Source organism: Podarcis melisellensis, assembly GCF_964234715.1.
Source record: "Podarcis melisellensis genome assembly, chromosome: 6".
Taxonomy (NCBI): Eukaryota; Metazoa; Chordata; class Lepidosauria; order Squamata; family Lacertidae; genus Podarcis; species Podarcis melisellensis.
The window spans coordinates 72,042,964-72,056,615 of NC_138538.1; the positions used below are offsets into that span (position 1 = coordinate 72,042,964).

The window sequence follows — 13,652 nt, forward strand, 5'->3', positions numbered from 1 at the left end:
GGGAATTGTAGTCCCAAAACAGCTGGAGGGCCAAGTTTGGCCACCACTGCCCTAAAGTACAATCGAAGAGGCCAAGCTGCAGGGATGGGGCAGAAATTCAATTCAGTTTGCATTTAAAGGTGAATCAACCAAATCTACACTTTCTGAAGCAATACGAGAATCAAAGCACAGCCGTTCTTTTAAATTCACACTTAACTGAATTTTGCAAAGGTTGTTTACAAAAATACATACATTGGGGGTCAGAAAAAACAACACAGCAGTGAAAATAACATACAAACTGTATTACATTGCTTCCAAAAATGTCAAAATTGCATGCAGAAATAGACATTCACACTAGGATGCTGGGTAAATTTCAGGAGGATTTTTTTAAAAATTGCAATTGCAGAAATGTGGAGAATTGAATTGAACATTGGGAAGATTAGAAACAGATAACCCAAATAGATAATTCCTTATATCCCTACAGAACTGTAAACAGAATTCACCAGTTCAAAAATTCTCTGCAATGAACTTGGTGGTCTCTGGCAAGCCAACATCTCTTAGCCCTTGGTGGTTCAAGACCAGCTACTGGGTCTCAAGAGCAACGCTACTCCCATTCAAATATCTGAGAAAGGTTAGGCTTCCCAAGTGCATGTTTGGGTTATAGTTGTATCCCGACTCTGAAAAGGTTGAAGACTATTACTGTTATCTCTCTACTGTAAATATGAAGCTTTTTCCAAGTATTATGCCCACTTTAGAGAGATTATTGAGATAATGTGGGAAGCACATCAAGTACTTTGAAGTGCATTAGAAATGCTGGGTGTTATAGTTATTGAAGAAACTTGTGCTGAGCTTGGCATGATACAATTAAGCATGTATTTGACCTAAGATCGACATTTAAAAAGTGACACTTCTGAAATGCTCTCTAAGGTGAGAAAATTTCATAAGCACTGAGGCCTGATTCACTCAAGTGGCATTTGTTTTTCTTTGCATTCAGTTACACGACAGGAGGCATGGAATTTTTTTAGTGTGGTCCAGCTCTTTAGTCCTAGGTGAGTTGCTGCGATTGACAGTGTCTACTTGTAAGAAGCTGGTTCGCATGCCTTCCCTCAGTGGCATCGTATACACATGTACACAAATGGAGAATAAAAACTCTGTGTAGATTGTGTCTCTAAAGATATGCTTGATGTGCTGAGTTGGCCAGGTACAATATTGTTTTAGGTGTGGTTTTGATCATGAGGTCTTCTTCCTCTTAAGCAGAGATGGGGAATTGTGGCCCTCCTAGATGTTGTCAAATATTGGTCATGTTTGCTATGGCTGCTGGGAGCTACAGTCCAACAATATCTGGAGGGCCACAGGGTCCCCATCCCTGTTCTCAAGTAAAACAATCCAAAATCATGGTAGGTGCAGTTATAGTAAATTGGAAGGATTGGCTGTAGTGTCTATTTGTTTCTAAGCAGATACACATAATATTATCTGGCTGTAGCCTGTTGGCTCTTCAGCCTGTACATGTGACAAAACAAAGATTTATGTCCTGGACGATTTCAGTTTAAAAGGATATAATTGTGTGTTGGTGTGTGAATATTCCATGACACTACGATAAGTTATCCGCTTGATATATGACGTAGTGCCTAAGGACAGGCAAAATAATAAGAATAGGAAGAAGTGCTCAGTTAATTGCATTGGTAATGATTTCAGCAGATTAAAAAATGGAAAGGGAGCTGGTGTACTAGAAGCCCATCCTGAAAAATAAGTTTTCTACCTCTTCCTTGAGGAGGCAAAACTCATAGCAAAGTGTGAGAGGCTGCCATACTGCTTGCAACACTGTGAGCACAGCTCAATGGGGTGAGACATTCGTTCCCAGAAATCACCCAAAGTTTCTAGCAGTTTCTTTCTAGCGGTTTCTGACCCCGACACAACACCCCTAAGCAGACTGTACTTAGGGCAGTCTCTGGTATCTCCACATAAAAGGATACACTCTTCCACCACACTTGAGGGAAGTTGGCTAGTTTAAGGAGTGGGGAAAGAAGGCTGCCTGGTCTACACATTTAGGTCCCTCAGCAATGGGGCAATCTTTGCTGGGTTAAGGTGGAACAGCGGAGGGGCTGCTACAGTTGCCCCCCCAGCATCTGCTCCCTGAGGGGTTGCCTATGTTGAATGTTTGGGCTGACCCGTTACCGAGTGAAGAAGGGAGTTTGCCTCGCCATTTTTCTTGCGAAGGCACAAGAACTGAGGAGACACCGAACGTAGTACTAAGCAAGCGAGTAATACTCCAGTATTATTAAGCACGACTAATTTCCTCTGAGATTTCTAGGCTTCTTTCCAAATATACCCCTTGCAGGAAAATATTTGAAATAGCAGGCTTTTGGATCAGCGAACTAAAATTACAATTCCTATATTGAGAAAAGCTTTGACCCTTTTGTCGTAGCGCCTTCAGTCTTTTCCCTGGATAGTTTGTCTTTCTGTACTGAATGGGGAAACCTGATACTGTGTAATTTATTAATGTCCTTGTTGAATTTTTTTTTATGCTTTAGATAGAATAGACTTCCACACGAACATAATCACCAGCAGTAACGCAAAGTTTTATTACAACAATCCTCTGTAACATTAACCCTTAACCCTGTCCTGCTTTTTTAAAAAAACAAAAACCCAGTATTATTTAACTGAGCATTTGATTTTAGTAGTAATTCTGCTTTTGCCTTAAGTTAATTTAGTCAGTTATGGTGGATACATCTACATAATTTATCAAATTCATTCAGTTGTAAGTGTAGAGTGGGGGTTTTTTAATTTTATTTAAGGACACGTACTGGGGAATCTTGTGCAAGTAAAGTAAGGAGGAGAAGGAATGGAATGCGGGAGCGGAGTTGAACAATTGAGTTCTTATTAATTTATTTTTATTTTTTAATTTTTATTAAATTTGTATACCACCCTTCATCCATATATCACAGGGGAAGAGTAGAGAAGGAGATCCCTTGTTTATTCCAATACCTTGCCCCCCCCCCCAATCCAGAATTTGAGAGTGAGTTAAAAACAGAAACATCATTTCATTGCGCCCATACAAAAGGAGAACGCTGTTTCCTCAGTGGCATGCTTTTTTGAATTTGTAAATTGAAAGTTGCCTGTTTTAAAAACAAATAAACGGGGTGGGGGTGAGGGAAAGAAAAGCCCTGTAGGGTATATTCTGCAAGTGCCACTGGCAAGTTAACCAGGCTCCCTTGGCTGTGATACCAGAAGAGCTAGGCCTCAAAGCCAGCCTCCATTACTGGCGTTCCATAATGGTGTCTCTTAGAAAAGTTGTGAGGGGCCAGAGCTCAGCTTTTGCAGGGACTGGGCTAAGTAGGAATGAGTGTCAATAGATTAGGAAGCTCTAGAAGCCTTCGCTTCCCACACAGTCCATAGCAAGCCTTAGTGACAAAACTGCCACATCCAAGCTCTCTCTTGTATGCCGCTTTTTATTGAACGTTGTGAGGAATTACTAAGCCATTCTTGACTGGCATGACTCACAATGCCATAATGCTGACTAGAATTCTAACTTCATAAGCGGCGTTAGAAATGGAAATATGAAAGCTAAATGGCACGTTAAACCGAGGTTACAGGCGCAGCAACAGAATGTTTTTTTGTCTTTATTTTCATAATAAGAATCATAGGCTTGTCCTGCGTCAGGAATTTTCCTGACATGTTTCCAGGTGTAAAAATGGCGTGTGGGGATTTTGCCGAATCGGCAAAATGTCAGTGAAAACCCGGATGTATGGTAACGCAATGAAAAAAGTAGCGGAAACAGTTCCAAAAGCTTAAAATCACTATTTGGGGTGGGGAGGTTTCCCCAGAAAAAGTAGACAATTTGGGTTTGTTCTCCAAAAAACCTCAAGGGGACCCAGGGTTGCAGGTTCAAGCTGGCACTCCTTGCCCCAAATCAGAACTTGAAGCTGGGGTCTCTTTGGTGTATGCACAGTATATTCAAAATATCCACTTTGCCACACTTTGAAACACACAGTGCCTCTGTAGAACAGAAAAGGGGCAAACCTAGTATTAAAGTACCCTTATTGTGAGGCCACAGAGTGGTAAATGGGGACTTTATGAGTAAACTGCAACAAATTATAATGATCTGCTCTCTGTGGAGTGTCTTAGTACCCTAACCTTTTCCTAATGTTGTAACAGAAAAGGTGCTTACAGTATGGGAAAAGGTGAAAAAACCTGAATGCCCACAGAATTATTAGCTCTGTTAGCAGATCCTCCAAGTGCCCCTATTTTCCAGGGACGTCCCTGATTTAGAGACGCCATCCTGGTTTCTGATTTGAACCCGGAATACCCCCCTTTTCCTTAGGATGTTCCTATTTTCATTGGAGAAATGTTGGAGGGTATGGCATTATCCAACCCCCGAGCCGTCTAAAGGCAATCCTGTATAGGGAAGGTTTTTTTTTAATGTTTAATGTTTTAATTATATATGTTGGAAGCCGCCCAGAGTGGCTAGGGGCAACCCAATAAGATGTGTGGGGTATAAGTAGTAAAATAATCATTCTGGAATGGGACGTCCCTATTTTCATTGGAGAAATGTTGGAGGGTATGTGTTAGGCCTGTGTGTCTCCTAAATGTTTATGACAGTCTCGCTCATAGATGGTTTGCAAACTCTGCATTCAGATGGTTGGGATCTGTATTGCTGAGCCACCTTGAAGTTATAATGCACCTCAGAGTATCACTAACAGTGCTTGATTGACTCATAGTAATAACCAGAACAAGGACTGCACTTGGGGAAAGTGCCTTTTTCTCTTCAAGGCCTTTTTGATTCAATGGAAGCTTGTTTCTGGTGCATGTACAAATGTTTTGCACAGTTGAAAGAGAATGAGTGCACCGTTTCCCAGGGCTAAAAATAGTCAAGAGCTATACATGTCTAATCTGAAGCTTCATTGAGATCAACGGGACTTACTCTTAACTAAGTGTGCTTAGAATTCCTAAAAGTGGAGTTCATCTCTTATATTTTGTAAATGACACCTTCTCTTTGCACTTTACTTCTCCTCTAGCATTATCAAAACTCAGTATAACGTGACCTGTTATATTAATGCTATTTATAAGGTGCAAACAAAGGTCCCACTATTCATTCTCAGTTTGTAGTGTTCCATAAGTGTCTGGTACTGCAGTAACTTTGGTGACTGTGTCAACATGGCGGAAGGCAGTGGGCAAGAAAAGACACGGTGGACTGCAACCGTAATTGTGAGTTCATCTCTTCAGGTACTGTATCCTATCATTTGTTTGTACAAGTTGCTCTAGCCTCGCAAAGGGTCACAAAATAAATGAGGCTGTGTATTCCACCCTTTCTAGGAACACCTAATATAGAAGAGAGAGCCATGGCATCAAAGCTTAACAACAATGTCAGAACACAGCTCTACCATGTCCTCATATGACTGGGATTAAGGCCTCCAGATTAGAGAGGGTAGTCTGCAAACAGATTTAAGACCCACCACCTTTTAAATTAAAATTAAAACTAACAGCTGTGTTGCATTAAGGAATTGACCAACATTGAAGCATAGTGTGATGGGAAGCACAATTCTCTAAGCAGTGAAAACTCCAAAAGTGCAGAGGGTACTCAGTTTAAACCAGTCCAACTGACACTGCTATCCCATTAGGTTTCAGGGGGGCACCCAGCTCCTTCGGAGCGCCCAAGAAATCCCACAGTTCTGACCTCAGTTTGAGCCCAAAATTGCCAATCAATTGTGCTCTTTCCTATTGTCAAATAAACCCAAGTGGCCAGGGGAAGGCACAGAAATACACTTGCTTTTTTTTGTTCTAGCACTCCCCTTCCACAAGTATCTCCAGTTATTTAGTTACTGTGGCATCATATTGACCCTAGCGTACATTACCAAGGGGATACTAAACAGATCTGGCTAGGGCTATTTACTTAACGAAAGAAACTGGTTTGACGATTTTACCAGTCCTCTTCTTCTCCAGACCTGTCTTATAGCTGCAGAATTACAGTACTGAGTTGGAAGAGGCCCCAGGAGGTGTTTTAGTTTAATCCCCCAAAACGCATAACAATATTTTAATTCCATTAAATCAGTGTAGTGGCTGTTCAGAAGTGAGATTTTCTGATAAAGCATGCTTACAGCAGAGTAGACTTCTTATATTCCTGTGCTTTCCCCCCACCCCAAACACTCCAGAGGGGTTAAATGCCATGATCAAAGAGCATCGACCATATTAATATGCCCATTTCAATGAAATCTAAAACACTAATGGCCTGGCTAGAACAAAAGCACAAAGCAGAAGACCTTGCTTTATCAGATCAAAGGCCCATCTAATCCAGCATTCTCTTCTCACAGTGGCCAATCAGATGCCTATTGGATGCCCAATAGAGGACATGAGTGCAATAACACACTCTCCACTTTTATTTCCCAGCAACTTGGTATTCAGAGGCATGCCCAGTAGCATACAACCATTCTGACTCTAGTAGCCACTGATAAACTTTACCCTCCTTGAACGTCTCTAATTTTCCTTTAAAGACCCGTTCTGACGAATAGCGTCGAACTAGGACCCGGGAGACGGGGGTTTAAATCCTCACTCAGTCATCAAGCTCACTGAGTGACCATGGGTCAGTCACTACCTGTCATCAGAACCTACCTCACAGGGTGGTTTGGAGGATAACATGGAGCCATGTATATTACCTGAGCTCCTGGGTGTATAAAAGCAAATGTAAATAAATAAATACCATATTTTTCACCCTATAGGGCGCACCGGCCCATAGGGCGCACTCATTTTTTGGGGGGGGGAATAAAGGGAAAAAATTACCCCCCCCCCGAGCCCCAAAGAGCAAAGAAGCCATGACAGCGAGCAGGATGGATCCCGCTCACTGTGCTGTCTTCGTTTTTAGCCTCGGGGCTGGGGGTCCAGGGGCGAAGGCGAGGTTGCGCTCAACCTCGCCATCGCTCCCAGAGCTTGCTTGCGGGGCTGGGGGCAGGCAGCTTCCCCCGACCCCAGCCCCCAGAATGGGTCCGGGAGCGATGGGGAGGTTGCGCAACCTCCCCTTTGCTCCCGGAGCTTGCTTGCGGGGCTGGGGTCAGGGGAAGCCCACGCTTCCCCTGACCCCAGCCCCCAGAACAGGCTATTGCCCACAAGCCTTGCAAGCCTTGCAAGTTCCCGCTGGGCTCCCAAGGCTTGCGGATAGCTTCCTGAAGCCTGGAGAGCGAGAGGGGTCGGTTCGCACCGACGCCTCTCGCTCTCCAGGCTTCAGGGAAAGCCTGCATTCGCCCCACAGGATGCACACACATTTCCCCTTCATTTTTGGAGGGGAAAAAGTGTGTCCTATAGGGCGAAAAATACGGTAGTTGGGGGCTAACTTCCATCCTTCTTGGGATGTTCCCAATTTGTAAAACTGACTGAAAGAAAATAGGGTGAGTGAGCTGGATTCTATAAGTGTTGTGTTTTGCACTTGGAAGACTTTTACATCAGGAATGATGTGGGGGACGCACTCTCTTATGGCTGTTAAGTGCCACTTCCTATCAGGTTGTAAGAAACCCTTTCTTCCTCCAACACTTGCAGCAGCAGCAGCACCTCCGTGACATTTAGAATTGTTGCCCACCTGAGGCCATCCCTGCTTCCCAACAAACAAAGTGGCTTTTGCATTGACTTTTTGTTAGTACAGCCAGTGCTCGCCAATGTGTTTCCCCTTCCCTCCTTTTCCCCTCTGGAGCCTTCCTTTAGTTTGTTAATAGCAATTACAGGATGCAATGAACAGTCATAATGACAAACAGGCGATGCAGAAAGTGCTATAGATGTTTTTATCTGGGTTCTCCTTGCTTTCAGGAAGCATTTTGATTGATTAATCTATAATGTTGATCTTTGTTACTCTTTTAATGCAGTTTTTTTTATTAGTTTCCCTTTTCTTGTCGACGAACAGTTCTTGGAGGCAGTACACTGTCATTGCACAAGCTGACATTGTTCTTGATTGATAGAATAGAAAGAAACTTGGCTAGCTTATCTTAAGATGCAAACTTATTGATAGGATACCTGGGTAATCTGCGACCCTCCAGATGCAGCTGGTCTACAGCTTGCAACATCTCTGTCTGGGGCTGATGGAAAACAGGCCCTCTTTAAAAGCTCCTGCTGCATTTGGAATACGTCTTCTGTCCATTCCTATCCTTTTTCTGGGTCCACCTTACTTTCCCGACTGTTTTAATGAACAGAAGGGGAATGGGATGACAGAGGCAGGAGGAACCGACAGGAGAAGACTCAGACATTTTCTCATTGCATTGGGGAGTTTAGTGGATGGCTCTCCAGGCTGCAACTGGGACAACTGTTAAGTTCTGTTGTATGGCAAGCTAAACATAGAATCATAGAATCATAGAGTTGGAAGAGACCACAAGGGCCATCGAGTCCAACCCCCTGCCAAGCAGGAAACACCATCAGAGCACTCCTGACATATGGTTGTCAAGCCTCTGCTTAAAGACCTCCAAAGAAGGAGACTCCACCACACTCCTTGGCAGCAATAAAAGCACCTTGGTTATAATGAGCAATATTTTAATGAAAAGGATGCATGTTTTATAATATACAGTGGTACCTTGGGTTACATACGCTTCAGGTTACAGACTCCGCAAACCCAGAAATAGTACCTTGGGTTAAGAACTTTGCTTCAGGATGAGAACAGAAATCGTGTGGCAGCGGGAAGCCCCATTAGCTAAAGTGGCGCTTCAGGTTAAGAACGGACCTCCGGAATGAATTAAGTTCTTAACCCAAGGTACCACTGTATGTTAGCTTAGTGGGAAGAGGAGTAAAGGTTAAAAAATGATCAACACTGTAGATATTTCTGTCTCTCTTTTTTGTCATTATAATACGAGCTCGAAGTGACCCAATTAACTTTATTTAGAACTGGTGAGCATGTTTTAATCCTGTATTTTATAACTTATTTAGGGTCATGAAATTTCAATGTCCCTACAAAATCAGCAACACCGGGTTCGATATTCAGATACAGTGGAAAATGGATCAATAATTTTCTCTCTTTCTGGTAGAGTATCTTACATTATGGGAAATATGACCACTAATATATATATGTATACACACACACACATATATATGAATTTATTTATATTTCATTTAATGTATTTATTTATTTACTATTTATATTTATTTCATTAAATATATATGCTACTTGATTGTGTGTGTGTTTATAATCTCAAAGCGGTTTACAGGGCTACTTAAACTGTAGAATTCAATATGGAAATTAAGAGTGACAAGTTGTACACATGGTAGTCTTGCAGCATCCCTACAACATAATTTGGGTCAGAGTATCAATATGCTTTACACCCAGTGAATTTTATGGAGGGAATAATCTCAGTCTCCATAACTGACCCTTTAGAAATCCCCCAAAGCCAAGAAATTTGTAATGACTGTTATCCTTCTCTCAAACTGGACATAATCGCATCAGAAGGAAATTTTAGAATGCTTGTAGCCAGATATGAATAGCAGAAAATGATCCTGTAGACTTATAAGGCAGAATAATTTTAAACCATTTCAAGCTATGAATGTTGGGTTTCATAGTCCAGTTCAACAAAAAACACTTGTTTGTTATTATTTTGTCCACTTAAATAAATCACCAACAATTTACTAAATTCTGTTTAAAACAGACAGTCCCTACCCATGGGTTTAAAATGTAAATAGACATCACACAAAAGGAAAAAGGATGAGGAGGAAAGAGGAAGACAAGCAAATTCATGTATAATTTTTTAATGTGTTCCTCATCTTCCTATCCTAATTTGAGAATCACTGTAATAAACTAAGCAGATAGGATCAGGACACTGTAGAAACAATTAGCCCCCTTTCATCTGTTTGTATGGGGCTTCCAAATAAACAGGCTGGGAAATGGATGAAAGAGTAGCAATGAGTCTATCTTCCACATACATATGCCTAGGACTACAGCTTTATATGAACAAAACACTATTTCAATAGTAAATATACCAACTATATATGTATTTGACTATTTTTTATATGCAGTTAAGTCTGACTTGATCATCATATTTATTCTTGCCCAGGAATTGCATTTTTGCTGGTCGATGCTCAAGGCTTATTTTTCACAGAGAGAGAGGTTTTATTTGAAAGAATAAAGAAGTTCATGACCATTCACAGGAATGGATTTTTGCTTTTGTCAGCTGCTCGTCATGGACCAAAAGAATGGGATGGGATGTTCAGAGTTCAGCAGAGGTATGAAATTTAAAAAATCGTCAATAGTTTATTAGTAAAGGAAACTAGGTATAATAATATGAAATGTTTGCTTAATTATCAAAGATGTATGTGAATTTGATTTTGCTCAAAGAATTTAGCCAAAGAATAAAAAACCCGTTGTCATATTGCAGTATATAAGAAAATGATGCATCTCGGTCAGTATGACCTGGCATACTCAAGTTTGATATGAGGCAATTTTGGAAATTTAACAAGTCATCATTCCCAAAGTACAAGATAACACCATTTTGTGTTACCTTTTCAGAGACTGCGGGTCCTATCCTGGAGGGCAACCTGGAAGTAAATCCTGTTGATTTCAATTAGACTTACTTCCAAGCAAGTATGAGTTAAGACTGCAGCACAAGTTCTAATAGTCTAAAAATGAGAATTACGCTTTTGAAAGTCCAGCAATACAGATCATTATGCCAACAAAGAAGCAATTGGCAGGGGTAGTGCAACCTAACCGAGGGCATGGCAGTAGTACTGCAAGAACAGAGCATATCCTGGAGAAACAGGAAGGTCCAATATTAAGTGGATGGTTCAATATTAAGTTTACGTTCAAAGTCTTAAAAGTGAGCAAGGAAATTGTCCCATCTGATCATAATGGCCACTATTAGTAACATAATTATCTCTGTTTGTTCTCTCCTGCATTTAATTTCCCTCTGACCTCATTGTTTAAATTCCTCCTCCCCTGCCCTCTCTCTGTTTGCCTGCAACTTGGGCAAATACTTCATGCAAACCTTACGGTCCACAAATAACATCTTGCTGAAGACAATGCTGAAACACTTTGGGAAATAAACAAAATTGCTAATGTTTTTTTTGGTGACCCTTTAGCTTGGCCTTTTCCTTTTTATTTCATCTTGGATGTAGCCCTCTTGTTTTCCATGTACCGGTAGCTCAGTAATGTGTACTCCTGATTGTAGTGACCGCCTGGGGTTTAAGGAAGGCGTCTTTTCCATCACCTGAATTATTGGTGCAAAGAAAATATAGAGAAAGGAGAATTCCTGGATGTCAGGCTCCAAGCCTGGGAACAGTGGTAGGGAAGGACTTTGAATACCTTCTGCTATCCCAATCCTAGTGAAAATGAAGTACCAGCTTATGCAAAACCCCAATTTGCTGCAATCATATCAACATACCCTTATGTAACAGCATGCTCCAATTCTGGTCCATGCTGTAAAAAAATATGAATACTGTACTTAGCATGATTGACATTTTGAGGGTTGTTTCAGGTTCCTAGGCAGCAATTTACGAATAATCCCAGTCCACAATACTGCTGAAGCTATTAAACTCATGCTAACTATAGCAAAAGTAAGTAGCAGATTTTTATTGTCAAATAATAACGTACAGCAAAACAGCTATGACAATATAGAATACATCAATAGGATTTCCACATCCTTTTTTTTGAAAAGTCTCTCGTACATGCTAAGCACGTAACTGCATCTAAAATGAGCCAATGTGGTTTAATGTTTTCAGTGCCAAACAAGAACAGGGAAGGTTCTGGTATAAATTCCTATTCAGTCATGAAACTCATTGGCTAACCCTTACAGGGCTGTTGTGATTTATTTATTTTTAAAGGAGGGTGGGAAGAATAACCAAGGATATCCTTGGAGGATAAGTGACATGTAAGTGAATAAAATAGTTATTTGCTATTTGGTGCTTGTAATACCAATTATAGATACTTGACTGGCAGATATATATAGGACCTAATGCTTAATGTGATATATGAATAAGATACAATACTTCTACATAAATACTTCTGGCAATTATTATTTAAGAATACATACCGTACCTAATTTTTAAAAAGTGTTCCCTGTAGTTTACTTTGCAGCAAAACCAGAAATAGAATTAAAGACTATTTTAAGCTATGCTCTTCAAAATAACTACTTGTTCCTTTAAAGTTATTTCAGTTTAACCTAAGGTTTTTCTTTCAATCACACCAATATAAAATCAGAATTAAAGTATTAAATTTTAAGCCTTTTAAAATCTAGTCACTTGAAGATGAGTCATTTGTAGACTTTCATTTCAAAATAGAAGCCAAAATTCTCTGAAACAGGACCCTGCAAGTAAAATCTGTTATTTTACAAACCTTCTTTAGTACTTTCCCTCAGGATCTTTCTTTCTTGCAGAATCCAAAGTTATTTTCAACTCTTATGGCGTATTAATTGAACAAACCATTACTATAACCTGCTTTATTTCTCTCCTTGTAAAGACTACTTCAAAACCGCATCTGGACAACATTCGCTACAGAATGCTAATGGCAAAGACACAGATTGTAGAACAAAGCTGTGTTTGGAAAATGCTTCATCAAAGTCAACTGGCTTGTAGTTTAGTAAACACCACTTAATATTTTATTCAAAAATGTTTGGCCATGTTTATTTGCAAAATAGTCTCAATTTTGTGCTTTTAAAAAATGTATCCACAAAGCAATAAGCATGTCACTTTGGAAAGCGCATTTCTGGATGTTACATTCACAATTAAAATCAGTGTGTGATTTCTTAGTTTAATTTCCTGTATAACCATCCAAGACTTGAAATGGATAGCCAGATGTAAAATACTGAGGAAGAATGGTCATTATTCAAGAGTAACACCTTTAAAAAATGTACATAACTTTGCAAATAAATGGCATGGTTGTAGCCTACCCAATTTAATATTTTCTTTTCTAAGAATTATTTAGAACTTGCTATTCTTTTATTTCCAAAAAAGAAAATCTCTTACTAAACAATTTGTATATTTAAGTCAATGAACTCCCATCTCCCAGACTTTTCATTCTGATCCATTTGTACTTGCTCAGATATATTTCCAGAAATGACCAAGGAAATTTGCAGTGAGGAATTTACTCATAGCTGAAATGGTAGATAGGATAACTCACCTTTATGTCATCTTAATGTAACATCATAATGATAGGCTGGTGGGCCTTGCTGCTATGAGGTGATTCAATTTTCTCCAGGTAACTGTTTAATCAGCCTACATCTAACAGTGCTGCAACATGCTGCTATATATCTCCGAATCATTTCTATGATAACTGAAATGGGTTCTTAGTATCTACACTGCAAGTTTAGAATGTACTCTCTCTAATGTCAATACAGCACATGCCAATTTATATTTATTCCCATCTTGAGGCATTTGTGTTTTCTTACTTTTCTTGTGGGTATGATGTAATGCCAGTAAGGGAATTTATCACTTTTATTTTTGCTTTTTCCTTGCTATTTTCTGAATACTTGAGGTCTGTACCAAATAGGCTGGCTGTTTTCTACGTGGTGTATTTTGGGTGGTGAAAATTAGAGGCCCATCACAGGGTGTGTATAAACCGGTGCCTAAGGGAAAACAATGAAAATCTTCTGCAGTTCTGGTCACTGAAAAAGAATCCTTGAGAGAGAACACGTGTTCCCATTTCTGTTTTACCATTACATTGAATCATGTGCTTTATGTCACAGTAGGGTTATAAAACAGGCTGTGCCATGAAAAAGTTCGCTGTG

At 40.1% G+C, this 13,652-nt stretch overlaps 1 protein-coding gene across 9 annotated transcripts; it reads left to right on the top strand.

The window, feature by feature from the left end:
* The first annotated feature begins 1,079 nt into the window (after positions 1 to 1,079).
* LOC309371529 (protein SPO16 homolog) lies at positions 1,080 to 12,814 on the top strand. 9 transcript variants are annotated; one of them, XM_081914331.1, is made up of 6 exons: positions 1,080 to 1,180; positions 5,079 to 5,202; positions 8,872 to 8,965; positions 9,990 to 10,158; positions 11,406 to 11,484; positions 12,386 to 12,814. In XM_081914331.1, exons 2-6 carry the CDS (start codon positions 5,134 to 5,136, stop codon positions 12,518 to 12,520), a joined length of 546 nt encoding a protein of 181 aa, XP_081770457.1. In that variant the 5' UTR covers positions 1,080 to 1,180; positions 5,079 to 5,133; the 3' UTR covers positions 12,521 to 12,814. The 9 variants fall into 9 exon arrangements, with proteins under 9 accessions (XP_081770457.1, XP_081770458.1, XP_081770455.1 ...); XM_081914332.1 differs by lacking the exon at positions 1,080 to 1,180 and adding an exon at positions 2,272 to 2,467; XM_081914329.1 differs by lacking the exon at positions 1,080 to 1,180 and adding an exon at positions 2,544 to 2,737.
* Positions 12,815 to 13,652: the final 838 nt, after the last annotated feature.

What these genes read in the sequence shown, in the direction of transcription:
- LOC309371529 (XM_081914331.1), top strand. Translation starts at nt 5,134, where the DNA reads ATGGCGGAAGGCAGTGGGCAAGAAAAGACACGGTGGACTGCAACCGTA. An exon ending in TTGTGAGTTCATCTCTTCAG is followed by an intron (nt 5,203 to 8,871) that starts GTACTGTATCCT and finishes TAACTTATTTAG; the next exon opens with GGTCATGAAATTTCAATGTC. An exon ending in AATAATTTTCTCTCTTTCTG is followed by an intron (nt 8,966 to 9,989) that starts GTAGAGTATCTT and finishes ATTCTTGCCCAG; the next exon opens with GAATTGCATTTTTGCTGGTC.